Consider the following 27,400-nt stretch of genomic DNA (forward strand, 5'->3'; position numbering starts at 1 on the left):
GACATGTACTAAAAATTTTCTTACCGAACTACTGATGACCCACTCACCACGATGCTTTCTAAACATTTGGATGTCGAATTGGAAAACTAATAAAACTTGTTATAACAACAACAAAAAGACTCGTAGACTTCAACTCCCAGAATTCCCCAGCCCAACCATGAGAATCCAGGTCTTAAAAGTGGCCAAATTTGGGGAGCCCTGGGCTGCAGATTCCTCTGCCTGGAGAGATCGAGAAAACACGCCCCCCAAAATACCAAGTACCAGCTGATCCCAGAGACACAATCTCTGCGCCGTTCACCTTGGGAGCTTTGGATGGACTCCACCGAAGAGGAGCTGCTGTCGGTGTACCCCTGGGGTTCCTCCTTCACCTCTGGCAGGAAAGCGTTCCCGGTCTCCATCACGCGGGAGGCCTGTTGTAGGGTCTCCGTCACCAGCTGCCTCGCCTGCTCGCTGACCACCGTGGCCTGGAAGGTCACCGGCTTAGGCTTGATGAGGACCTAGAAAGGAAGCAAAGGGATCTTGGCTGCAGGGCTCCAAATCCAGATGCACGTCTTTGCCACAGCCGGTGGGGGAAAGTAGGGTGTGTGTGTGTGTGTGTGTGTGTGTGTGTGTGTGAGAAAGGCCCAGCGGAAGCTGTTTCGAAGAACAGTTGCCTATGCTATGCCCTGAACGTCTGTACAGCAGTGGCCAAAGAAGTGAAGAAGTATTGGGAAAAGATACAGACTTGGGTTAGAAAAGACGTTGGGAGAAGATTGGAGACTTTAAACCTGAACTTCTTTTTTTTAAAACTAGGTATAACGCCAGAAAAGATTAACAAACAAAGGCTATATAAAGAGTCCAGAGAAGAGCAACAAAGAGGATCAGGGGACTGGAGGCTAAAACATACAAGGAACGGCTGCTGGAATTGGCTATGTCTAGTTTAACAAAGAGAAGGACGAGGGGTGAAAGGAGAGCAGCCTTCCAGTAGCTCAGGGGCTGCCCCAAAGAAGGAGTCAAGCTATTCTCTGAAGCCCCTGAAGGCAGGAGAAGAAGCAACGGATGGAAACTAGTCAAGGAGAGAAGCAACCTGGAACTAAGGAGAAACTTCCTGACAGTGAGAACAATTAACCAGTGGAACAACCTGCCTCCAGAAGCTGTGGGTGCTCCCACACTGGAAGTTTTTAAGAGACTGGACGGCCATTTGTCTTAAATGGTATAGGGTTTCCTGCCTGAGCAGGGGGTTGGACTAGATGACCTCCAAGGTCCCTTCCAACTACTACTTCTTCTTCTTCTTCTTCTTCTTCTTCTTCTTCTTCTTCTTCTTCTTCTTCTTCTTCTTCTTCTTCTTCTTCTTCTTCTTATTATTATTATTATTATTATTATTATTATTATTATTATTATCATCATCATATTATCATTATATTATTATTATTATTTTGTGTGGATTGTTTTGTTTGTTGTTGTTATTATTATTATTATTAATAATAATAATAATTTTAGACTCACAACAGCGGCCAGTTGATATTCGCGTAACACTGGAAAAATGAAGGAGTACCACCAGATGAAGAAATAATTTAAAAAATAATAATACTGGAAGGCGCAGAGATGGGACAGACCCACTCTGAGACTGAACGGAAAAGAAGAAAGGGAATATTATCAAACACGGGACTTACTTTTACCAATGGTTAGAGGAAAGAATAAAGGATTAGGCATTAAATGCGCATCAGCGTTTCTGAACTCAAGACAGCACATCGGGTGAAAAACTATTACTGCCTGTAAAGAAAAACTAATAAAATCTTATTAAAAAAAACAAAAAAAAACAGATGCACATCTTTGCCACAGCCAGTGGGGGAAAGTGGCGGGGGGGGGGGGGGGGGAAGCCCAACTGTTCTCGAAAAGCAGTTACCTATGCTGTGCCCTGAACGTCTGTACAGCAGTGGCCAAAATTGTGGAAACCTTTTGGGAAAAGTGTGTTTTTGAGGTTTGATAGCTAATAACACCGCTTTTTTTTTTTTGGAGTAGTACTGTAAAGTTCTACTCCAAAAAAAAAAATGGAGTAGTACTGTAAATTTAAAGGGACGCGGTGGCTCAGTGGGTTAGGACGCTGAGCTTGTCGATCAGAAGGTTGGCAGTTTGGCAGGTCGAATCCCGAGTGCCGCGTAGCAGAGTGAGCGCCTGTTACGCGTCCCAGCTTCTGCCAACCTAGCAGTTCGAAAGCACGTAAAAATGCAAGTAGAAAAATAGGGACCACTGCAGTGGGAAGGTAAGAGCGTTCCGTGTGCCTTTGGCGTCCAGTCATGCCGGCCACATGACCACGGAGACGTCCTCGGACAAGCGCTGGCTCTTCGGCTTTGAAACGGAGATGAGCACCGGCCCCTAGAGTCAGAAACGACTAGCACGCATGTGCGGGGGAACCTTTACCTTTACCTTACTGTAAAGTTATATATCAATGGAAAGACAATTCAATCAAGAATGTAACGCAACAGTGTTTGTGCAATTATCTGTACCGTATCGTGTGAAAAGCGATAGTCAAATAACCAGAAAAAGGAAGCACAACTTGCTTAGGTCGATCTCAGGTAGCTTTCCTTCCTCTGATGGTAGCCAATGAGCAGGAGCATTTAGAGACCCAATCGGGCGTCACCTTGTTTTGGCAATGAGCCAATCAGATCGCAGTAGGATCCGGTTATGGAGGTCGTGTCTTGAAACCGAGAGGAGGACATTTGTCAGTGTGTTGTGTGAGATGGCTATCAAGCTAAGCTTGTAAGCCGCCCTGAGTCTTCGGAGAAGGGCGGGATATAAATGGAATTAAAATTAAAAAAATAAAGTTGGTTGGGGTTTTTTTGGCGTTGCTTTCATTTAGTGAGCTTGTAAAACGTCATGAAATTAAAGGAGTAGTGCAAAGAGTTGACCGGTCGCCCAGAAAGCGATGTAAAATCGTACTATTAAATGAACAAGACTACAGTTATAAAGGAATTAAAAGAAAAATGGGTGGAAACTTTAACCAAACGTGGCATTTCTACTGCACGCTTTTCCCGAAAGGTTTCCACAATTCTGGCCACTGCTGTAGCTTTAATGACGTGACGGGGTTGCCCTGTATTGATCAGCGCTCCTCAACCTTGGCAATTTCAGGATGAGTGGACTTCAACTCCCAGGATTCCCTAGCCAGCCGCGCAGGCTGGGTAAATTCTGGGCGGTCATGTCCAAACGTCTTTTAAAAGTTGTCGCGCTTGAGAAACACCAGATTATCAGATGATTCTACATTTCTTTTTTATCCAGCATTTGTGGAATCAGCTAACTTGAGGCCTGCTTCGTAGTAAAGAGCAATTGATAATGGGTGACCCAAGCCACACACAGCGGGTCTGGTGAGTGTTCCCAAAAAACAAAACAAAACAAAAGCAAAAAAAAAGCTTTTGCAAACGGATGGAAGGCTTTAAGGGAGCGATCCGGTCTCTTCTTAAAAGCCTCCAGTGGTAGAGCATCCGCAACTTCTAGAGTCAAGTCATTCGTTCAGAATAGAGGCGGAAGGGACCTTGGAGGTCTTCTAGTCCAACCTGCTGCCTGCTCAAGCAGGAGACCCCCTCAACACCATTTCAGACAAATGTTGTCCAGTCTCTTCTTGAAAGCCTCCAGTGATGGAGCACCCGCCACGTCTGAAGGCAAGCTGTTCCACTAGTTCAGGGGTAGGCAACCTTGGCCCTTTTATGACTCGTGGACTTCAACTCCCAGAATTCCTCAGCCAGCCTGGGGGAACTATGGCCCCTTCATGACTCGCATGACTTCAACTCCCAGAATTCCTCAGCCAGCATGGGGGAACTATGGCCCCTTCATGTCTCGTGGACTTCAACTCCCAGAATTCCTGAGCCAGCATGGGAAAATTTTGGCCCCTTCATGACTCGTGAACTCCAACTGCCACAATTCCTCAGCCAGCATGGGGGAACTATGGCTCCTTCATGACTTGTGGACTTCAACTCCCAGAATTCCTGAGCCAGCATGGGGGAACTATGGCTCCTTCATGACTCGTGGACTTCAACTACCAAAATTCCTGAGCCAGCATGGGGGAAATATGGCCCCTTCATGACTCATGGACTTCAACTCCCAGAATTCCTGAGCCAGCATGAGGGAAATATGGCCCCTTCATGACTCATGGACTTCAACTCCCAGAATTCCTGAGCTAGCATGGGGGAACTATGGCCCCTTCATGACTCGTGGACTTCAACTCCCAGAATTCCTCAGCCAGCATGGGGGAAATATGGCCCCTTCATGACTCATGGACTTCAACTCCCAGAATTCCTGAGCCAGCATGGGGGAACTACGGCCCCTTCATGACTCGTGGACTTCAACTCCCAGAATTCCTGAGCCAGCATGGCTCAGCTTGGAAACCTCTCCCTTTCCCCTCAGCATGGCTGGCTCAGGAATTCTGGGAGTTGAAGTCCACCAGTCATAAAAGAGCCAAGGTTGCCTACCCCTGCACTAGTTAATTGTCCTCATTGTCAGGAAATTCCTCCTTAATTCCAGGTTGCTTTTCTCCCTTGATTAGTTTCCACCCGTTGTTTCTCGTCCTGCCTTCTGGTGCTTTGGAAAATGGATCCCTCTTCTTTGTGGAAGCCCCTCAAATACTGGAAAACTGCTATCACGTCCCCCCTAGTCCTACCTTTTCTCTAGACTGGCCGTATCCAATTCCTGCAGCGGGTTGTTTCCCCCCCCCCCCCCCCCCCGTATTTCTCATGTGGCCGTTGGGAAAAATAATTGCCCGCCCCTGAGGTTGACCCTTTTCTCATCCAAGCCCTTAAAAAAAAAAGAAGAAGGCCTACCTGAGTTTTCCCTTGCTGTCCGTATACAATTTTGGTGGGGATAATTTTGGTCGCCGGCTGGACACTGGAGCCTAGGCCTTTGGGCTGCGTGACGATCATTTTCGTAATGGGCCGGGTGGCAGTGATGATGGCTGGTTTTGCTCCGGCTGGGACGGCCTGGATCGTTTTTTCTCCCTGGAAACAACCCTTGATCAGAACAATTTAAGGTCCTCCTAAGCGCTTTGCTTCTGCAAACCCCCGGGGTTAGGGAATAAAAAAAAACGAAATCAAACCCATCTCCCTTCTAGCACTGATGGTGTTCCCTAGTTGGGTCATGAAACGTCTGCAAGAAAACCACCCAGCTCAGAGAGCACCCAGGACCCCACAGCCCTCCTCCTCCTCCTCACAAACCTCACTCCCTTCTAGCACTGATGACGTCACCTAGTTGGGTCATGAAACGTCTGCAAGAAAACAACCCAGCTCAAAAAGCACCCAGGACCCCGCACAATCTTTGGAACACCGTGCTGTACGCAGAGATGATCCTGGGTCCCTGCAACCCCTGTGGAGAAAGCACCAAGGACCCCACAGTTCTCCTCCTTCTCTCCATAAACCCCCTTCCCTTCTAGCACTGATGGTGTTCCCTAGCTGGGTCATGAAAGGTCTGCAAGGAAACCACCCAGCTCAGAGAGCACCAAGGACCCCACAGTCATTGTCCTCCTCCTCCTCCTCCTTCTCCTCCTCCTCCTCCTCCTCCTCCTCCTCCCTTCTAGCACTGACGATGTTCCCTAGTTGGGTCATGAAACGTCTGCAAGGAAACCACCCAGCTCAGAGCGCAACGAGAATCCCACAGTCATTCTCCTCCTCCTCCTCCTCCTCCTCCTCCTCCTCCTCCTCCTCCTCCCTTCTAGCACTGACGATGTTCCCTAGTTGGGTCATGAAACGTCTGCAAGGAAACCACCCAGCTCAGAGCGCAACGAGAACCCCACAGTCATTGTCCTCCTCCTCCTCCTCCTCCTCCTCCTCCTCTAGCACTGATGATGTTCCCTAGTTGGGTTATAAAACGTCTGCAAGGAAACCACCCAGCTCAGAGAGCACCAAGGACCCCACAGTTCTCTTCCTCCTCCTCCTCCTCCTCTTCTAGCACTGAGGATGTTACCTAGTTAGGGTCATGAAACATCTGCAAGAAAACAAGCAAGCTCAGAGGACACCAAGGATCCTCTCCATAAACCCCCTTCCCTTCTAGCACTGATGGTGTTCCCTAGTTGGGTCACGAAAGGTCTGCAAGAAAACCACCCAGCTCAGAGAGCACCAAGGACCCCCTCATTTCCAAGGGAGTCACTTCTCCCAAGATACTGGCAGGTTTCAGCAAAAAAAAAAAAGTTGGGTTTTACGCCCCAATTCTCACACTCCCGATTACATTCCTTCTGAGATTCAGTCATCTCACCAAATTTGGGAGGAACTCGCTTCGATCGCGCAGTTTCCCAGGTGGCATCTGAGGAGGCTGCTGAACACACAACGTCATCGGACGGGGCCGCCGGCAGTTGGTGTTGCCGCTCTCAGGCGGAGGCGTACTTACCCCCGCGTTGAGCAAGGTTGTGACGACATTTTTGCCCGGAAGACCTTGAATGGTGGTGCCCTTTCCTGCCGTTTTCTGCACGACGATGACGTTGGGCTTGGACGTCACTGGGATGGTCGTGATTTTGGTGGTGGTTCCTTGACAGAAGGAAAAGAGCAAAGGGGACGGATTGGGAGGAGGAGCCACGCTCACGGTTTTGTCCCGGTAGTCCTCGACTTACAATCACAAATGGGCCCCAAAATTTCGGTTGCTAAGCCAGACAGCGGTCGAGTGAGTTTTGCCCTCGTTTTAGGACTTTTCTTGCCACAGTGGTTTAAGTCAGGGGTCTTCAAACTTGGCCTCTTCATGACTTCTGGACTTCAACTCCCAGAATTCCTCAGGCAGGCATGCCTGGCTGAGGAATTCTGAGGGTTGAAGTCCGCAAGTCATGAAGGGGCCATAGTTCCCCCCACGTTGGCTGAGGAATTCTGGGAGTTGAAGTCCACAAGTCATGAAGGGGCCATAGTTCCCCCCACGTTGGCTGAGGAATTCTGGGAGTTGAAGTCCACGAGTCATGAAGGAGCCATAGTTCCCCCATGCTGGCTGAGGAATTCTGGGAGTTGAAGTCCACAAGTCATGAAGGGGCCATAGTTCCCCCATGCTGGCTGAGGAATTCTGGGAGTTGAAGTCCACGAGTCATGAAGGGACCAAAGTTTTCCCCACGCTGGCTCAGGAATTCTGGGAGTTGAAGTCCGCAAGTAATGAAGGGGCCATAGTTCCCCCACGTTGGCTGAGGAATTCTGGGAGTTGAAGTCCACGAGTCATGAAGAGGCCATAGTTCCCCCAAGTTGGCTGAGGAATACTGGGAATTGAAGTCCGCAAGTCATGAAGGGGCCATGGTTCCCTCATGCTGGTTCAGGAATTCTGGGAGTTGATGTCCACAAGGGCCAAGTTTGAAGACCCCCGGCTTAAGTGAATCACTCCATAATTGTTAAATCAGGAACACAGTTGTTAAATAAGTCTGGCTTCCCCCACTGACTTTGCTTGGCAGAAGGTCGCAAAAAGGGATCACGCGGACCCCTGGGACATTGCGACCGTCATAAATACGAGTCAGTTGCCCAAGCATCTGAATTGGGGATGTGGCAAGGGCCATAAGTGTGAAAAACGTTTCCTAAGTCACTCTTTTCACTGCCCCTGAAACGGTCACTAAACAGATTGATTGTAAGTCCAGGACTACCTCCCTGTTCAGAGACAATCATATATTTATTTATTTATTTTTATTTTAATCCCATTTATATCCCGCCCTTCTCCGAAGACTCAGGGCGGCTTACAAGCTTAGCAGTAGCCTTCATTCTATGTATATGCCTGCTTATTAGGGCTTTCATACACCCCCCCCAAGCGGCATTATTACAAAGTCAGCTTAATTGCCCCCAACAATCTGGGTCCTCATTTTACCTACCTCGGAAGGATGGAAGGCTGAGTCAACCTTGAGCCTGGTGGGATGCGAACCTGCACTAATTGCAGGCAGCTGGTGTTATGACGATCCTGACTACAGGTTTTCATTTGCTTAATTGTGGGGATGGGGAGCCATGAATGGGGACTCAGAACCCCTTCCCCATTCAGTGCAATGGAGGGATTGAAGCTACCTAAGTACCCGCTTGGTTTTTCCCCGAGAAAACATGATTGTTTAGGAATCCTGGTGGCACACCGGTTAAACTGCAGAATTGCAGGGCTAACTCTGCCCGCTGCCAGGAGTTCGATCCTGACCGGCTCAAGGTTGACTCAGCCTGATATGTCAGGGGTGTCAAACTGCCAGCCCGCAGGGCGGACGAGTCACGTGGAAGCCATGCCCAGCCCGTTGCCGGCAACGGCAAAACCGTCCCGATACGTTGCGCGACGTCACGTGACGTCACGAGTTTGACATGTCTGTTATATGTCATATAATTATATAAGTGCTATTGCTATTTCTTTCCTTCCTTCCTTCTTTCCTTCTCTTCCTGTGGCACAGTGGTTAGAATACAGTAATGCAGACTAACTCTGCCCACTGCCAAGAGTTCAATCCTGACCGGCTCAAAGTTCACTCAGCCTTATATGTCCTATAATTATATAACTGCTATTGCTATTTCTTTCCTCCTTCTTTCCTTCCTTCCTTCCTTTCCTCCTTTCCTGTGGCACAGTGGTTAAAATACAGTAATGCAGACTAACTCTGCCCACTGCCAGGATTTCGATCCTGACCGGCTCAAGGTTGACTCAGCCTTCCACCTTTCTGAGGTCAGTAAAATGAGGACCCAGATTTTTTTGGGGGGGGGGGGCGCAGATAGGCTGACTCTGTAAACCACTTAGAGAGGGGCTGTAAAGCACAATAAAGTGGTGTATCAGTCTAGAGCCTTGGTGGAGCAGTGGGCTAATGCCTCAAGTAACACCAGCTGCCTGCAATTAGTGCAGGTTCGAGTCCCACCAGGCTCAAGGTTGACTCAGCCTTCCATCCTTCCCAGGTAGGTAAAATGAGGACCCAGATTGTTGGGGGCAATTAAGCTGACTTTGTAATAATGCCGCTTGGGGTGTGTGTGTGAAAGCCCTAATAAGCAGGCATATACATAGAATGAAGGCTACTGCTAAGCTTGTAAGCCGCCCTGAGTCTTCGGAGAAGGGCGGGATATAAATGGAATTAAAATAAAATAAATAAATAAATAAATAAGTGCTGTTGCTATTGCTAACTCTGCCCACAGCCAGGAGTTCAATTCTGATCGGCTCAAGGTTGACTCAGCCTTCCATCCTTCTGAGGTCAGTAAAATGAGGACCCAGATTGTTGGGGGCAAATATGTTGACATTTGTCAACCACTTAGAGTGGGGCTGTAAAGCACTGTGAAGCGGCATATAAGTCTAAGTGCTATTCTATTATGCATTTATCCTTTTGTTATTTAGTTCCTATTGTGCGTAGATTTTTGCAAAGTGTTATCTTTTTAATACGGTAAACTGACCTGAGTTACCTCGGGGGGGTAAGACGGGCAGTCAATAAATTTAATAAATGATAACACAGGTAGTCCTCGACGTATGACTGCAATTGAGCCCCCCAATTTAGCTTGCTAGGCGAGACATTTGTTAAGTGAATTTTGCCCCATTTTACGACCTTTCCGGCCGGAGTTGTAAAGTGAATCGCTGCAATTGTTCAATGAGCAACGGGGCGGTTAAGCGAATCTGGCATTCCCCCCCCCCCAAGCGATCTGAATTTCAACCACGTGACTGTGGGGAGGCTAAAAAGAGTTGTGAGTCCCTTTTCAGTGCTGTTGTCAACTTTGAGCGGTCATCAAACGGACTTCCTATAAGTCGAGGACTACCTGTGCTGCGAAGGTTAAAAGCATCCGGAGTGCCCATGACCCTCGGAAAGAAATCAGACAAATGGTTTCTAGAACAACTGCAAGCGTTGGATACCTTTTTGCTGAAAGTAGGTCTTCATCAAGGAGTTACCTTTAAAAACAAAACAAAAAAAAGTGAAAATAAAAATAGCTTTGGTCTACAAACGTTTTGTCATTTTCCCGGAGAAAGTTTCTCACAAAGGAACGAGAGGTTGCAAAAATCGGTCACTCGCTGCCACCTCCGGTGGGTTCGATTTACGTCCCAGGCAGTCCTCGGCTTACGACCACGAAGGGGCTCCCCAGGTGCTAAGCCAGACCGTTGTTTTGCCCCCCCCCATTTTACGACCTTCCCGGCCACAATTATCAAGTGAATCACTGTAGTTTTAAGTAACGCGGACATTGAATGAATGAATGAATCCCGCCCCCGACTTTGCTTGTCAGGTCGCAAAAGGGGATCACGTCACACACACACACACACACACACACACACACACACACACGGACGCTGCAACCCTCGTAAATTTGAGCCAGTTGCCAAGTGACTGGCTTTGGATCCTGTAACCGCGGGAAGGCCGCTGCAACGGTCGTTAAGTGTGGGAAAATGGTCGTAAGTCGCCTTTTATCTCAGCGCCGTCGTAATTTCGGTCATCGAACGAAAGGTCGTAAGGCGAGGATTACCTCAAGAAAGGAAGCTGGGATCAGGCTTCTCGTAGCGAGGTTCGCATCCTTCCCTTTTTAATCTATTTTTTTTTTCCCCCAGCTGTGTTGCACCTCCAAAATCCCCACGATCGCAACCGACTATATTCCTCATACCCCTGAACTGGCAATTGTTAAATGTGCACTTTGGAAGACGCCCACAGTGGGAAATACACCCAGGGACACACAATCCTTACGAATGACGGCAAATCTGCCTGTCCCGAGGATAACGTTGCGGGATCCAATCTGGGTCTGTCGCCGGGATCAAAGGTTTTAGTCTTCCGAGTTTTCGGACTTCCTCAGGAAACGTCCACCTACCAGAATGTGTGCTTTGGGCTATCCCCGTGTGTGGTGTTGATATGGTGCCTGTTGTGTTTGGCTTTTTAGTTGTGGTTGGGGGGGTGTGTCGATGGCTGGTTATTAAGTGGTTGGCTGTTGTTTCCTTGTGTAGCCAAACCCTCGGCTCCTAAGTACTTGATAAGCCTGGGGGGTAAATCAGGACTCCTGTTGACCGATGAGGGGCCCATTTCATTTCCCAGGCTTCAATCCCTTCCCTGGCTGTTTTTGTACCTGCCCGTCCAACAATCTGAGTAGCTGCGAAGTTGAATGTATGTCCTTGTTTGCTGCAGAGCCACATACAGCAGGTACCATACAAATACCACACACAGAATAGACCGAAGCCCACAGTTATGCCAGCATGAAAAAAGAGGCTGTTGAGGAAGCAGGTATGGCTGGAAGCAGGATTTCTGACTAGTGGATGATTAAAATGTTCTCTGTTACGTGGCACTCGGGATTCAACCCGTCAAACTGCCGACCTTCTGATTGACAAGCTCAGCGTGCTAATCCACTGAGCCACCGCGTCCCCTATTAATTTCCTAGGCCCTAGCAAAATGCAGGCTGGTGCATGAAATCCACAGAAACAGCATATAAAAGGTGTTATCAAAATATAAAACAGCAGAGCCATCAAATTATTTTAAAAACACACAGCATGAGTGATGAATACAATTAAATTATGTATGAGCAGTTACTGGAGGGGACCAAAGCTACAGCCAGACATCTAGAAAAGGGATCAGGGAAGACGAGTCATATATATCCAAAAGTGATACTAAAGTTGAAACCTAATTCCAGCCATTTGTAACATTCTGCCACGTAGGCTGACGTTCCCCCTGCAGATAAGATAGACTGCACCAGGAGAGGGAGGTTTCTTTAGGAACAGAACCTTCGCATGTTTTAGCCTCCAGCCCCCTAATCATCTTTGTTGCTCTTCTCTGCCCTCTTTCCAGAGTCTCAACATCTTTTTTTTACGTCGGGGTGACCAGAACTGGATGGAGTTTTCCAGGTGTGGCCTTACCAAGGGCCTTGTAAAGCGGTATTAACACTTCACGTGATCCTGATTCTATCCCTCTGTTAATAGAGCCTAGGACTGCATTGGCTTTTTTTTTTGGGCTGTTGGCTCCTATTTAAGTGATTGTCCACTAGGACTCCCAAGATCCTTCTCACAGTTACCGGCATTAAACCAGGTTTCACCCAGTCTGTACTATACGGTTGGTTTTCCTTGCCTGAGTGCAAAACTTTACTCTTATCCAAGTTTCATTTCCTTAGATAGGGCCTGGTGTTCGAGTCTGTCGAGATCTTTTTGAATCCTGTGTTTGTCCTGAGGACCCGGATTGTTGGGGGGGGGGGGGGGGCAAATAGGCTGACTCTTTAAACCGCTTAAAGAGGGCTGTATGAAGCGGGATATAAGTCTAAGTATAGTATAGTATATTGCTAAGCACATTGATTTGTGCTTAGATTGTAAGCCGCCCTGAGTCTTCGGAGAAGGGCGGGATATGAATGGGATTAAAATAAAAATATAAGTCTAAGTGCTATTGTTATGGATGTCATTTGCAAATGACATTATGGATGTCATTTGCAAATCGGGTCACTATTTAGCACGCACAGTGAAGCTAGCTTTTATAAACCCCTTTCCTGGATTTTTCACTGCCTTCCTTTGGGGTCTGTTTGGGCTGAAACAGTAAAGAAAAAATGGCAGCAAAATAAGCTGGGGGGGGGGGCATCAACCCGCATCTCACTAAAGTTCGGTTTCCCCCCCCCCTTCCCTTGATCCCTTCTCCAATTCAACAGCGGCGTGTGCCTACTTACCAGAAACAAGATTGCTACTGATGATCTTCCCTCCCAGGGTGGCCAGCGATTTGGGGACGACCGTGATGATGCCGCCGCTGGTGGTCTTCACGTAGGTGGCTGCGCCAGGCGTGCCCGTCACCCGGGCCCCTAGGGAAGGGCTCATGGTTGGACGGGTGTAAGTGGCTTGAGTCCCTGGTGTAAACACACACACCACACACACACACACACAAAAGAGTAATAGACCTGGTTCGGATGTCACCTGGGAAGGCTAAGAGGAGAGGAGAGTGGCTAAAACGTGGCCAAATGGTGTGTTTTATTTCCACCTAAATGATTCGGGGAGCCTGTGGATGATTTTTTGAAGACCTGTGGGCCTCAACTCCCAGAATGCTTCAGCTTGCCAAAGTCACCACTGTGGAGAGATGGCGGCAGAGAACTTTCCAGAACTTTCCCCACTTTGGTCTAGTGGTTAAGGATACTGGGAGAAGGGTGAGTTCTAGTCCCGCCTTAGGCATGAAAGCCGGCTGGGTGACTCTGGGCCAATCACCAGGAGACGGTGAGTTCTAGTCCCACCTTGGGCATGAAAGCCGGCTGGGTGACTCTGGGCCAATCACCAGGAGACGGTGAGTTCTAGTCCCGCCTTAAGTATGAAAGCCGGCTTGGTGACTTTGGGCCAATCACCAGGAGACGATGAGTTCTAGTCCCGCCTTAGGCATGAAAGCCGGCTGGGTGACTTTGGGCCAATCACCAGGAGACGGTGAGTTCTAGTCCCACCTTAGGCATAAAAGCCGGCTGGGTGACTTTGGGCCAATCACCAGGAGACAGTGAGTTCTAGTCCCACCTTAGGTATGAAAGACGGCTGGGTGACTTTAGGCCAATCACCAGGAGACAGAGAGTTCTAGTCCCGCCTTAGGTATGAAAGCCGGCTGGGTGACTTTCGGCCAATCACCAGGAGACGGTGAGTTCTAGTCCCACGTTGGGCATGAAAACCAACTGGGTGACTCTGGGCCAATCACTGGGAGACGGTGAGTTCTAGTCCCACCTTGGGCATAAAAGATGGCTGGGTGACTCTGGGCCAATCACCAGGAGACGGTGAGTTCTAGTCCCGCCTTAGGTATGAAAGCTGGCTGGGTGACTGGGCCAATCACCAGGAGACGGTGAGTTCTAGTCCTGCCTTAGCCATGAAATCCAGCAGTGACTTTGGGCCAATCACCAGGAGACGGTGAGTTCTAGTCCCGCGTTGGGCATGAAAACCGACTGGGTGACTCTGGGCCAATCACCGGGAGACGGTGAGTTCTAGTCCCACCTTGGGCATAAAAGACGGCTGGGTGACTTTGGGCCAATCACCAGGAGACGGTGAGTTCTAGTCCTGCCTTAGCCATGAAAGCCAGCAGTGACTTTGGGCTATCACCAGGAGACGGTGAGTTCTAGTCCCGCCTTAGCCATGAAAGCCAGCTGTGTGACTTTGGGTCAATCACCAGGAGACGGTGAGTTAGAGCTTTGTGTATTTTATCTCCAAGCAGGCTCCTATTTTAAATCTCTGAAAAGAGGCTGAAAACATCCCAGGTTCCAGGCAGTTCTGAATTGACAGCCACTCATTCAGTGACCCTTTGAAATGACAGTGACACTGAAAAAACGTTGCTTATGACCGGTCCTCAGCCCCTAACCCTAACCGCTACAGCATCCCCACGGCTACATGATCAAATGTGGCCTCTCGGCAAACCGCCATGTATTTACCATAGAGTTGTGGCATCCCAGAGTCATCCGCTCGCCCCCCGAAACCTTCCCAGCCGGTTTCAGACGAGCAAAGTCAATGGGAGAATTTGCATTCGCTTAACGCAGGGCTATTCAAACTCGTCCCTTTCATGGCTCGTGGACTTCGACTCCGAAGTCCACGAGCCACAAAAGGGATGGGTTTGAAGAGCCCTGCGTTAAGCGAATGCAACGATTCGCTTAACAACCGTGGCAAAAAATAACACCCCAAAAGTTGTAAAGCTAGGCGTGGCTCACTTAACAATCGCTTTGTTTAGCAACGGAAATTCTGCTCACAACCGTGGCTGTAAATCAAGGACTACCTGTAATGGGATTGAAAACTGGCCCGTTGTTTTTTTTTAAACACACACACACACACACAATGCCCTCAACCTGAGAACACACGAGCGAGTGTGTGAGTGTGAGTGTGAGTGAGCTCAGGATAATACGGCCGGCGGAGACGAACAGAGCGCAAAGAACGCCGGCAATATCAATGTGTTCCCTCATCTCCGGCAAATTTGACTCTGACGACGTTGGCAGTTGGCCAACGAAAGCTAAGTGCATTAAACTGTTTTAGTTTTGACTCTATCCCGGGCTTCGAGTTTCCTTTCCTAGCATTAATTAATGTGCCCGGGATTCGTAGTTTTAGTTTAATTAAAGAGAAATATATAGACGCGTAAATATGTCGCTTGTTCTGCCCTCTGAAGATCAGTTGGGGAGTCGGCAGCCCAGCATGACTGGCCAGCTCCTCTGTGTCTGACCACCGTTGGTAGGAACGGTCACTTGCCCCCCCCCACCCCGCCCAGCTTGGCCCGCCTTGGAAACTGGCCAGGACGGACAGGTCGACTCACCGGCAGCTGTGACCAGTTTGGTGGTCATGATGGTCCCGTTGCTGCTCACCACCATGATGGGGGAATTGCTGCTGCTGGGCAGAGTCGCCGTGACGGGCTTGGGGAGGATTTTGCTGGGCTGCACCTGTTGAGTGATGATTTTGACACCTGGGGAAGAGATGTTGGAGGGGGTGGCAAGGAAAATGGAGGGAGGGAAATGGGGAGGGAGGGAGGGAGGGAGGAAAGAAGGGAGGGAGGGAGGGAGGAGAGATAGGAAGGAAGGAAAATGGGGAGGGAGGGAGGGAGGAAGGCAGGAACGAAGGAAGGGAGGGAGGAGAGAGGAAGGGGGAAGGAAGGAAGGAAGGAAGGAAGGAAGGAAGGAAGGAAGGAAGGAAGGAAGGAAGGAAGGAAAATGGGGATGAAGTGAGGAAGGCAGGAACGAAGGAAGGAAGGGAGGGAGAAGAGAGGAAGGAAGGAAGGAAGGAAGGAAGGAAGGAAGGAAGGAAGGAAGGAAGGAAGGAAGGAAAATGGGGAGGGAGGGAGGGAGGAAGGCAAGAACAAAGGAAGGGAGGAGAGGAAGGGAGGGAGGGGGAAGGAAGGAAAATGGGGAGGGAGGGAGGCAAGAAGAAAGGAATGAAGAAAGGGAGGGAGGGAGAAGGAAGCAGGAAAGAGAGAGGGAGGGAGGAAAGAAAATGGGGGGGAGGGAGGCAGGAACGAAAGAAGGGAGGGAGGGAGGGAGAAAGGAAGGACAGAAAACCAGAGAAAGTTTAAGGATACGGCTAAGATCCTAGAGCAAAGTGACAAAATGTTAACATTCAGAGGTTAAAAGTACAGGTGGTCCTTGACTTACAACCGTTGGTTTAGTGAACATTCAAAGTTACAACGGCGCTGACAAAAGTAACTCGCGACTTTCACACAACCGCTGCAGCATCCCCATGCGATCAAAATTCGGCATATGACGGTCGTAGCGTCCCGTGTGTGTGTGTGTGTGTGTGTGTGTGTGTGTGTGTGTGTGTGTGTGTGAGAGAGAGAGAGAGAGAGAGAGAGAGAGAGAAACTTGATCCCCTTTTGCCACCTTCCGACAAGCCAAGTCAGTGGGGGGACGCCGCGGATTCGCTTCCCAACCCTGTTCCTCGCTTAACGACCGCAGCGATTGGCTCAACAAGCGTGGCCAGAAAGGTCATAAAAAGGGGACGGCACTCGCTGAACTACCGTCTTACTTAGCAGCGGTAATTCGGGGCTCCATCGGTGTGTGTGTGTGTGTGTGTGTGTGTGTGTGTGTAAGTCAAGGATTTCCTCTCTCCGCCCTACCGTCGGGACGGTACGTTCCTTGTTTGACCAATACCTGATTCTTGCTTGATCTGGATGGTGGGCTTAATGGTGGGGGGCAGCGGAGACTGCTGGGCGGGTGGGGGTGGCTGGGCTGGAGACGGGGCGGCCGGCGAAGCTGAGGTCAGCTGCTGCTTGGGAAGCTGGGCCAGGATCTGGGCGGACGTCCCCACCAGGGCCTTGGGGGAAGGCAGCCTGGCCGAGGCCACCTTGATGGCGGAGGTGCACACACCTGGAAGAGAGAACAGAGGGGGGGGATGGGGGGGTGACAGGGCCGGTGTTGTTGTCGTTGTTTTCCCCAATTTCCTTCTAAAGGTAACGGTAAAGGTTCCCCAGCACATGCGTGCTAGTCGTTTCCGACTCTAGGGGCCGGTGCTCATCTCCGTTTCAAAGCCGAAGAGCCAGCGCTTGTCCCAGGACGTCTCCGTGGTCACGTGGCCGGCATGACTAGACGCCAAAGGCGCACGGAACGCTGTTACCTTCCCACCGGAGCGGTCCCTATTTTTCTACTTGCATTTTTACATGCTTTCGAACTGCTAGGTTGGCAGAAGCTGGGACAGGTAACAGGTGCTCACTGTTACGCGGCACTCGGGATTCGACCCGCCAAACTGCCGACCTTCTGATCGACAAGCTCAGCGTCCTAACCCACTGAGCCACCGCGTCCCTTAATTTCCTTCTATTTTCCCACAAACCTTGGAATACGCTACCTTCCCCGGAATTGGGCTGGTTTACAAAAGGACAACGAAAGGTAAGAATAACAGAGGAACAAAGAGTTGGAAGGCACCTTGGAGGTCTTCTAGTCTAACCCTCCTTGCTGGAGCAGGAGAGCCCAGACCGGCGCTTCTCAACCTTTCCTTGAGCCTCTTGAGATCAACCTTGGGTTGCCCAAGACTGTAGCCCAGGGCCTTCAAGGCCTAACCCAAGATTTAAGTCGGAATCCCACAGGGGCTTTTTCACCAGGCGGCTGGCTGGCCTTTTTCTCTGAGGACGTTTTGCTTCTCATCCGAGAAGCTTCTTCGGCTCTGACTTCCATTCCCCCACCATCCAGTCAGAGCAGAAGAAGCTTCTTGGATGAGAAGCGAAACATCTTCAAAGAATAGACTAGAATAGAAATAGAATAGAATACAAAATATGGAATAGAATGCGGAACAGAATAGACTAGAATAGAATAGGGAATAGAATAAAAATAGAAAATATGGAATAGAATAGAATAGAATAGAATAGAATAGAATAGAATAGAATAGAATAGAATAGAATAGAATAGAATAGAATAGAATAGAACAGAACAGAATAGAATACAAAATAGGGAATAGAATATGGAATAGAATAGAATAGAATAGAATAGAATAGGGAATAGAATAAAAATAGAAAATATGGAATAGAATAGAATAGAATAGAATATAGGGAATAGAATAGGGAATAGAATAGAATAGAATAGAATAGAATAGAATAGAATAGGGAATAGAATAAAAATAGAAAATATGGAATAGAATAGAATAGAATATAGGGAATAGAATAGAATAGAATAGAATAGAATAGAATAGAATAGAATAGAATAGAATAGAATAGAATAGAATAGAAATAGAATAGAATAGGGAATAGAACAGAACAGAACAGAATAGAATAGAATAAGGAATGAATAGAATAGAAAATATGGAATAGAATAGAATAGAATAGAAAATATAGAATAGAATAGAATAAATAGAATAGAATAGAATAGAATAGAATAGAAAACATGGAATAGAACAGAACAGAACAGAATAGAAAATATAGAATAGAATAGAATAAATAGAATAAATAGAATAGAATAGAATAGAATAGAATAGAATAGAATAGAATAGAATAGAATAGAATAGAATAGAATAGAATAGAATAGAAAAGAAAACATGGAATAGAACAGAACAGAATAGAATAGAATAGAAAATAGGAATAGAATAGAATAGAATAGAATAAAAAAGAAAATATGGAATAGAATAGAATAAATAGAATAGAATAGAATAGAATAGAATAGAATAGAATAGAATAGAATAGAATAGAATAGAAAACATAGAATAGAACAGAACAGAATAGAATAAAATAGAGCTGGAAGGGACCTTGGAGGTCTTCTAGTCCATCCCCCTGCCAGCCCTCCAGCTTGGGACAGGCCACAGACCAGTAGTGGTGTTGTGGCCCAGGAGTTGGGGACCCTGCATTAAGCCCTGGGACCTTCCATTCTTACTCAAATCGGCCATCTTACCCTGTGCCACGGTTGACATAACCACAGAGGGTGTGGAGGACACGACGGTGGTCACCGCAACTGTGCTGGGCATGGAAGACGGTGTGGAACAGCCCCCTGGGGTGGAGCCAGGTGTGGTGGTGGTGGTGGCGGCGGCGGTGCTGTTGTTGACCAGAGAGGAGTGTGAAGCCGTTATGACCATGGGCTGCTTCTGGGTGGTGGAGGCTATCACCGACGTCGGGACGAGTTTGGTGACAGCTGCGTAGTTGTGAGATTTTGAGAGGATGTTGGGGACAAAGGTGGAGCTGGGTGATGTGGTCACGATGATTACCTGAAGGAGAACATTGAGAAGCTTTTGGCCACAGAGGCAAAGGCGCTCATTTTCCTTGTTGTGACTCCAGGATAGTGCTCGAAAAGCACAGACAGCTAACAACAGCTCGTTTAGTGACTGTTCAAAGTCACAACGGCCCTAAAAAAAGTGACTTGTGATCATTTTTCACACTTTACGACCGTTGCGGCGTTCCCGGGCTCACGTGACCAAAATTCAGAGAGCAATAGCCATTAGACTGGTATACCGCTTCGCAGTGCTTTTACAGCCCTCCCGTAAGCGGTTTACAGAGTCAGCATATTTGCCCTCGACAATCCGGGTCCTCGTTTTACTGACCTCGGAAGGATGGAAGGCTGAGTTAACCTTGAGCCGGTCAGGATCGAACTGACGGCAGTGGGCAGAGTTAGCCTGCAATACCTCATTCGAACTGCTCCGCCATCGGGGCTCTACAAAGCTTGGCAAGTGAGTTATATTTACGACAGCTGCAATGTCGCGGGACCATCTGGGGAAGCTAGATCCACTGAACCACCCTCTTCACTAACTTAACGACTGCAGTCGTTCCCTTAACAACTGTGGCAAGAAGGGTCGTAAAAGGGGGCCAACCTCACTTAGTAAGTGTCCCTCTTAGGAGCACAGATTTGGGGCCGTAATTCAAGGACTACTTGTAGTTGGAGTGGCTCAGCCCACCCGCCCCCTCAGAAGACCCTGACCCAACCCTTTGATAGAGTAGGATGGCGAACCTTTTAGAGACCGAGTGCCCAAACTGCAACCCAAATCCCACCTATGTATCGTCGGGTGCCGGGTGGGCGTGGCCCATTGGGCGGGCGTGGTCACGGCAGACTGGGTGGGACTAAAAAACTCAATCAATCAATCCCAACTTTGCGATATCTTTTTTTTCCCCCCACGAGAAGTGGAAATTGACCGATTGAGCCTTTTTTTTTCTTCTCGCACACGGCGGAGGAGGCCTAAAGCGAAAAGGTTTTATAAAAACCCAGCTGAAGGCCTAGGACTGGGGCGACGGCGCGGGTTCCTGCCGAGAGGGCTCTGCGTGCCGCCTGTGCCACGCGTGCCACGGGTTCGCCACCACGGGAGTAGGACAAGCTTTCTCCCCCAACCACCCCGATCCCAGCTCGGACCTTCTGGGTGGTGGTGTTGGTGGTCGGCGTGGAAGAAGGCTTGGTGAAGGTGATCTTCACGGGAGACATGTGGGGTGGTAGGGAGTTGGCAATGCTTTGCATGATGCTGCTCATCTTAGGGCTGCCTCCTACGGGCACCGTGATGGTCTTGGTGACCGGGGGGATGGCTTTGGGGACCTCCTTCAGGAGCACGGGGGAGGAGCTTGAGGAGTTGGTACGGCGCCTCTTGCGGGGTTTCTCGTCCTCATCCGAGCAACTCACACCTGCAACGAAGAGCAGAGACTTTGGGTCCTCATTCTGTTGATCTGGAGGATCCAAATAAAATCATTTTATAAAGCCTTTTACAGATGGAAAGAGAGAGAGAGAGAGAGAGAGAGAGAGAAAGAGAGAGAGAGAGAGAGAGAGAGAGATTGATTTACAACTGTTCACGCCATGTGCATTTTAGTCCCTTGGAAGTTTTGCAGACCCACACCTCCTACGCCGGATGGCACAACAGAAAGGTTGAATTAACTACAGCAGGGGTGTCAAACTGCCGGCCCGCAGGCCGGACGCGTCACCGGGAAACCACGACTGGCAATGGCGAAAAAGCTCTGATATTGTTGTGATTCAGGGTCAGCCTGTGGGTTCGGCAGTTGGGTCGGACGATTCAGAGGAGGAGGAGGAGGGGGTTGTTGGAGAGCCTCCAGAGGATAGTCCTGAGGTTCCGCAAAGCCCTCAGCCAGGCCCCTCCCATCTGGTTACGACGCAGACCCAGCTGTGTGAGCCTGACAGCGTGGATGAAGATGACCCACAGCTGGCCCTGTTCAAGGACGCCCGATGCAGGAGGCAGTCAATCAGGAGTAAACAGAGGAAGGCAATGGGGCACCTCGGAAGGAGGCAGAGAAGCCACGCCCTGAACTGTATAAAAGGGGAATGCGTGGGAGGGCTGGTTTGCTGAAGGCAACTGCTTGAATAGCTCCTGTTTCATGGTTCGTGTCTTGTTCTGTTTGCTTTTGTATCCATAAATTTGGCAGGCTTAGTTCCAGCCTCTTGCCGTTTTGTAAAGGGGTTGTCCCTGCCTTTTCTGCAGGGCCGGTAGTAGGCTGGTACAGAACAGATATGTTGCGCGACGTCACAAGTTTGACATGTCTGAAGCACAGGTAGTCCTTGATTTCCAACCGTTCATTTAGTGACCATTCAAAGTTACAACAGCCATGGGAATCTTACGGTTTCACACTTACGACTGTTGCAGCATCCCCATGGTCACCTGAACAAAATTCGGAGACTCGGCAACTGGCATGTATTTATGATGGTTGCAGTGTCCCAAAGCCATGTGATCACCGTCTCTAACCATCCCAGCCAGCTTCCGACAAGCAAAGTGAAGGGGGAAGCCAGATTCGCTTAACAATCAGGTTACTAACTTCTCAACTGCAGTGATTCACTTAACAACTGTGGCAAGGAAGGTCGTAAAACAGGGCCAAATTCACTCGACAGCCGGCTCACTTAGCAACAGAAATTTTGGGCTCAATTGTGGTCATAAAGCAAGGACTACCTGTAAAAAAAATCTGGACTCAAGTGAAGCACGCGATGGCGTCTTTGAAACCTGAGCCCAACAACTCCCAAAATTTGTATGTACACATGCTTCAAAAAAATGGCTCACAACTTCCCAGTTGCAATCGGTGACATAGGCTTACCGCATAACACCATATAACGCGATAAAATGATCTCTTATAATCCCTTTCTCTCCAAGGAATGTAAACACCAATTCCCTTCTTGCTCATGATCCCAGCACTGGAATGCACATTTTAAAGGGTGGAGGGAGCTGAAATAAAATTATAAGCTCACCCCAGGTGCCGTGATGTGTTGTGATTCAGGGTCAGCCTGTGGATTCGGCAGTTGGGTCTAACGATTCAGAGGAGGAGGAGGGGGGTGTTGAAGAGCTTGATGAGAGCCCCCAGCCAGGCCCCTCTCATCTGGTCACGACGCAGACCCAGCTGTGTGAGCCTGACAACGTGGATGAAGATGACCCACAGCTGGCCCTGTTCAAGGACGCCCGACGCAGGAGGCAGTCAGTCAGGAGTAAACAGAGGAAGGCAATGGGGCACCTCGGAAGGAGGCAGAGAGAAGCCACGCCCTGAACTGTATAAAAGGGGAATGCGTGGGAGGGCTGGTTTGCTGAAGGCAACCGCTTGGATAGTTCCTGTTTCTTAGCTCCTGTTTCATGGTTGGTGTCTTGTCTTGCTCTGTTTTATGTTAATAAATTTGGCAGGCTTCATTCCAGCCTCTTGCCGTTTGTAAAGGGGTTGTCCCTGCCTTTTCTGCAGGGCCGGTAGCAGGCTGGTACAGAACATGATGTTCCACTTAGCGACCAAGTTGCCAATCCCAATTGTGGTCACCCTAACGAGGACTATCTACCTGGCACAATCAAAACATTCTATCCTGCCACCTTGAAAACGACCTTTTCCAAGAGGATTAGAAATAGTCTGAACTTCAGAAAGAGCTGCTTGAATTTGCCATTCCAGACTTGAACTGCTTTGAAGCCATCACCAACAAGTTCTGATCGTCTCTAAACTCTTTCAAGTCCAGCTCTTCCATTTTGACGGAAAACACACTTACTTTTAACGTAAACAGCACTTCCACTTGGGAGAACGACAACGTTGGAAGCTGGGCTGGCAGGTCTGGGGGACTTAACTGTCGCAATGCTGCCGCTTGGGACCGGGGTGGACGTCGGCGTAGAGGTGGTAGTTGTGTAGGAGTAACAAACCACTACTGAAGAGGAAGTCAAGAGACACGTTTCAGACGGTTTTCAAAATAAGCTCTGCTTTCTTGAACCGTGCTTGGGCCCCGCAGTCACACGAGAGCATCCCCTGCCCTCAAAATCCCTATTTAAGGCTTGTTGGTGAAAACCTATTTCCCTTTTTGTCCCAAAGGCGCTACTGCAAGAGGCAACCGGACTTTCTTGGTTTTTCCTTGAAGACGTTTCATTCTGATCCAAGAAGCTTCTTTGGCTCTGACTGGATGGTGGGGAATGGGAGGATTTATATTCCTTGCAGGCTGCTGGTCATTTGCATCCTTTTAGAGGGTCGTGGAGGCCACCCGGAGGTTTGTCCGTGTCCTCAGGGTCACCTGAGTAGGTATGCAAATGAGCATGGAGCCTTCTTGGAGCTGCTGAAAGGACCGTGTTGTACACTGCCTTCAGTTTACAACACATTTTTTCCAGCAGTCCCAAGAAGGCCCCACACCCATTTGCACCACTCAGGTGGACCCTGAGGACACAGATAAAACCTCTAGGTGGCTTCGACGACTCTCTAAAAGGATGCAAATGACCAGTTTGTCTGCAACGAATATAAATCCTTCCATTCCCCACATTCAGAGGTGAAGAAGCTTCTTGGATGAGAAGCCAAAGGTCTTCAAAGAAAAACCAAACTCCAGTTGCCTCGTGAAAAACCATATTTGGCTCACCCAAGAAGCTTCTTCAGTTCTGGCTAAATGATGGAGGAGAGTCAGAGCTGAAGAAGCTTCTCGGATGAGAAGCGATAGGCCAGACATGTCAAACACAAGGCTCGCGGGCCGCATCCGGCCCGCGAAGTGGTTTCATGCGGCCCGCAAAGCCATCCTGGAAACAGTGAAGGAATGGCCCCCACTGCCTTGGCCCTGGCCCAGAGACCCTCCTTCTGCCAGAGACCCTCAGATCTGTCCCACTCCTGCCCAGGCCCCCATAGGCACCCTTGATGCGAATGGTGTAGAGCTGGCCACGCCCACCCAGTAGGCCATACGCACTCTAGCCACGCCCACCCTGGCCACACCCACCCAGCCCCTTGAGGGCAACCGCAATGCTGATGTGGCCCTCAATGAAATTGAGTTTGACACCCCTGCGATAGGCCTTCGGGAACAAACAAAGAAGGTCCCGTTGTCTCCTGAAAAAGCACCTATGGGATGGATCGTGGTCTGGATGACGGGAAATCTCCGTAGACGTATCTCCCTTCTTCCCAAGTCCCATGTTGTAGAAAACACACAAACGCCACCTACCCTCACCTTCTTTGCTTCCTGTCTCTGCAGGGGAAGGCAGAGATGCGTTGTGCTGGAGAGCCGCGTTGGCCACCGCGTTGGCTGTGACAGTGAAGGCTGTTTGAGGAACCAACCGGGGCATGAGAGGAACCAGCCGACGGCCTTCGATGGACCACTCGGAAGAGCTGTTAGGCCCGGACATGCTGAAGGGAGACCGGCAAGTTTAGAAACAGCCTGTTCACTTCCCACTTGAATTACTTCAAAGCTTTCCCTAATCACCGCTTGCCTCCAGAAGTTGTGGGTGCTCCCAACACTGGAGGTTCTTAAACAGAGAATGGGCAACCATTTGTCTGAAATGGTCTACGGCAGGGGTCTTCAAACTTGGCCCTTTTATGACTCGTGGACTTCAATTCCCAGAATTCCTCAGCCGGCCATGCCAGCAAAGGAATTCTGGGAGTTGACATCCACAAGTCATGAAAGGGCCACGTTTGAACACCCCTGGTATAGGGTCTCCTGCTTGGGTAGGAGGTTGGACTAGAAGACCTCCAAGGTCCCTTCCAGCTCCATTCTGGTTGTTTGATCGTATCAAATCCATATATTGGAACTTTTGTTTGAGGCTAAAACATACAAAGAAACGTTGCAGAAATTGGGTATGTCTAATCTAATGGACAAGGGACGCGGTGGCTCAGTGGGTTAGGACGCTGAGCTTGTCGATCAGAAGGTCGGCAGTTTGGCGGGTCGAATCCCGAGTGCCGCATAACAGAGTGAGCGCCTGTTACTCGTCCCAGGTTCTGCCAACCTAGCAGTTCGAAAGCACGTAAAAATGCAAGTAGAAAAATAGGGACCACTCCGGTGGGAAGGTAACGGCGCTCCGTGCGCCTTTGGCGTCTAGTCATGCCGGCCACATGACCACGGAGACGTCCTCGGACAAGCGCTGGCTCTTCGGCTTTGAAACGGAGATGAGCACCGGCCCCTAGAGTCGGAAACGACTAGCACCCATGTGCGGGGGAACCTTTACCTTTACCTTACTCTAATGGAAAGAAGGACCAAGGGTGACATGATAGCAGAGTTTCAGTATCTCAGGGGCTGCCCCAAAGAAGAGGGAGTCAAGCTATTCTCCAAAGCGCCTGAAGGCAGGACAAGAAGCAACGGATGGAAACTAACCAATGAGAGAAGCAACCTAGAACTAAGGAGAAACTTCCTGACAGTCAGAACAATTAAACAGTGGAACACCTTGCCTCCAGAAGCTGTAAATGCTCCAACACTGGAAGTCCTAAAGGAGAGACTGGACAGCCATTTGTCTGAAATGGTACAGGGTTTCCTGCCTGAACAGGGGGTTGGACTAGATAACCATCAAGGGCCCTTCCAACTTTATTATTATTAAATTTAATAGAGGAGGAAATTATTAGTGTCAACCATGTACTGGGCCCGGGGCCCTTAAAGGCAAAAGAGACGCTTTGAAATGTTGCTCATGCGAGATTTGGTTATAAAATGTTCATGTCTTCGGAGAAGGGCGGGATATAAATGGAATTAAAATAAAAAATAAAAATAAATAAATAAGGCGCCCATCTTACTTATGTGCAATCGTTGTCAAGCGTTCATCGTTGACCGCCCTCCGAACTTCCGCCCGGTGTCTTTCCGTTGAAATGCTGTCGAAAGACACGGATCAGATTGAACCTCAGATTTGCAAAGCGGAACAGACACTGAACAGAAGCAAGACTAAAATCAGGGGTAGGCAACCTCAGCTCTTTTATGACTGGTGGACTTCAACTCCCAGAATTCCTGAGCCAACATGGGGGAACTATGGCCCCTTCACTTAACGGTGGCAGGTGCGGCAGTTCCCGGGGCTGTCGTTAAGCGAACCCAAGCTGGTTGCTTTGTCCCATGGTCACATGACTGATATTTGCAATCTCTTGTCGCTTTTTTTTTGGGGGGGGGTTGGAAATCAGCAGCAAAGGTTGCAAATGGCGGTCATATGACCTTGTTGTAATTGCCAGCCGGTTGCCAAGTGCCCAAATTACAATCATGCTGTGATGGCTGAAGCCACAAGAACCTGTTGTAAGAAGTTTCAAAATTAGTTTAATTTTTGGGGGGTGGGTGGGGAGGGGGTTACCAATTAACAGGGAAGAGAGATGAAGTCGATTCGATTGATAGAGAACAGGATTTTCTATTTGGAATATTTGTTAAGACAGAAGGGTTTAACGTAGTAATTTAGTAAGCCTAGGTGGGAAAATTTGCATCCATTTGTTGACCCCGTTGAGCAAGAGGGGGAATCTGTTAGATATGAGTTTTATATTTATTTATTTTATTACATTTATATACCGCCCTTTCCCGGAGGACTCAGGGCGGTTTACAGGGTAATTAAAAACCAAAAATACAAAAGTTAAAAACCAAGTTTAAAAAAGATTAAATTTATCCCTGTATAAATAAAACATGCAGCCAGGGTGGAAATTTGTTTAAATTGCACATCTGTTATATATATTCTCCACCCCCCTCCTTTTTAAAAAAAATCCAGTGCTGTTCATTTTGCTCATGTCTTGTTTTTTTGTTGATTCGCATTTGTATTTTACCTTTTGAAATGAATACCAAATTTCAAATATATTTTTTTTAAAAAAGGACCTGTTGAACATCGATCTCCCACTGTAAATTCGAACGGTTCAGTGAACAAGTAGACTTTCAAATGAATCCTGCAGTTATTAAAGTAGCTCCCCATTCCCCCCCCTTGACTTTCTTTGGTTGCAGATGGGAATCACACGGACCCTGGATGTCACAACCCTTGTAAATGCAGGCTGGTTGCCAAGCGCTCGAATTTTGAACACGCAACTCCTAGAAATGCTGTGACGATTGTTGAGCGTGAGGACCGGTAGTTAAGTGCCTTGTTCCTGTACTGCTGTAACTTCGGTCCTTAAATGAATGTAATCCTCTAGACCAGGGCTCTTCAAACGTGGCCCGTTTGTGACTTGTGGACTTCAACTCCCAGAATTCCTCAGCCTGAGGAATTCTGGGAGTTGAAGTCCACAAGTCACAAACAGGCCCTGTTTGAAGAGCCCTGCTCTAAAGGTAGAATTTTCTTCTGATGAGGGAAGAAAACCACTTCCTGCATTTTTTAGAAATTATTTTATTTTTGCATCTATCCCTGAATCAGCCTTCCTTAGCACAGAGAAAGCCACCTGATTAAGGATAACCTGGATTTACCTCAGCACTCTGGAAAGTTCTCCCAGAAGGTCCCGCTTCTCCTTCGTCAGATCTCCCTGGGCCCGCAAGGCACTGATCACGCCAGCGTAGGCTTCCAGTTCTATGCAGCGCAAAAAAGGAGAAAAGAGAGG

At 48.7% G+C, this 27,400-nt stretch overlaps 1 protein-coding gene across 2 annotated transcripts in view; it reads right to left on the minus strand.

Annotated features, from left to right (window-relative positions):
• EMSY (EMSY transcriptional repressor, BRCA2 interacting) overlaps window positions 1–27,400 on the minus strand; it is a 62,106-nt gene that overhangs the window by 15,492 nt on the left and 19,214 nt on the right. Inside the window, exons 3-15 of one of the 2 annotated variants that reach the window (XM_083362099.1) lie at window positions 27,270–27,369; window positions 25,649–25,723; window positions 24,102–24,277; window positions 22,683–22,835; window positions 20,088–20,350; window positions 18,645–18,954; window positions 16,425–16,640; window positions 15,101–15,247; window positions 12,519–12,692; window positions 9,757–9,792; window positions 6,346–6,482; window positions 4,791–4,964; window positions 299–497 (exon numbers count right to left, since the gene is read on the minus strand). In XM_083362099.1, the coding sequence (XP_083218225.1) occupies window positions 299–497; window positions 4,791–4,964; window positions 6,346–6,482; window positions 9,757–9,792; window positions 12,519–12,692; window positions 15,101–15,247; window positions 16,425–16,640; window positions 18,645–18,954; window positions 20,088–20,350; window positions 22,683–22,835; window positions 24,102–24,277; window positions 25,649–25,723; window positions 27,270–27,369 (2,160 nt within the window). Of the gene's footprint in view, window positions 1–298; window positions 498–4,790; window positions 4,965–6,345; window positions 6,483–9,756; window positions 9,793–12,518; window positions 12,693–15,100; window positions 15,248–16,424; window positions 16,641–18,644; window positions 18,955–20,087; window positions 20,351–22,682; window positions 22,836–24,095; window positions 24,278–25,648; window positions 25,724–27,269; window positions 27,370–27,400 lie in introns of both variants that reach the window. The other variant, XM_083362098.1, reaches the window with a different exon arrangement.

Source organism: Vipera ursinii (assembly GCF_947247035.1).
Source record: "Vipera ursinii genome assembly, chromosome: 4".
Lineage (NCBI taxonomy): Eukaryota > Metazoa > Chordata > Lepidosauria > Squamata > Viperidae > Vipera > Vipera ursinii.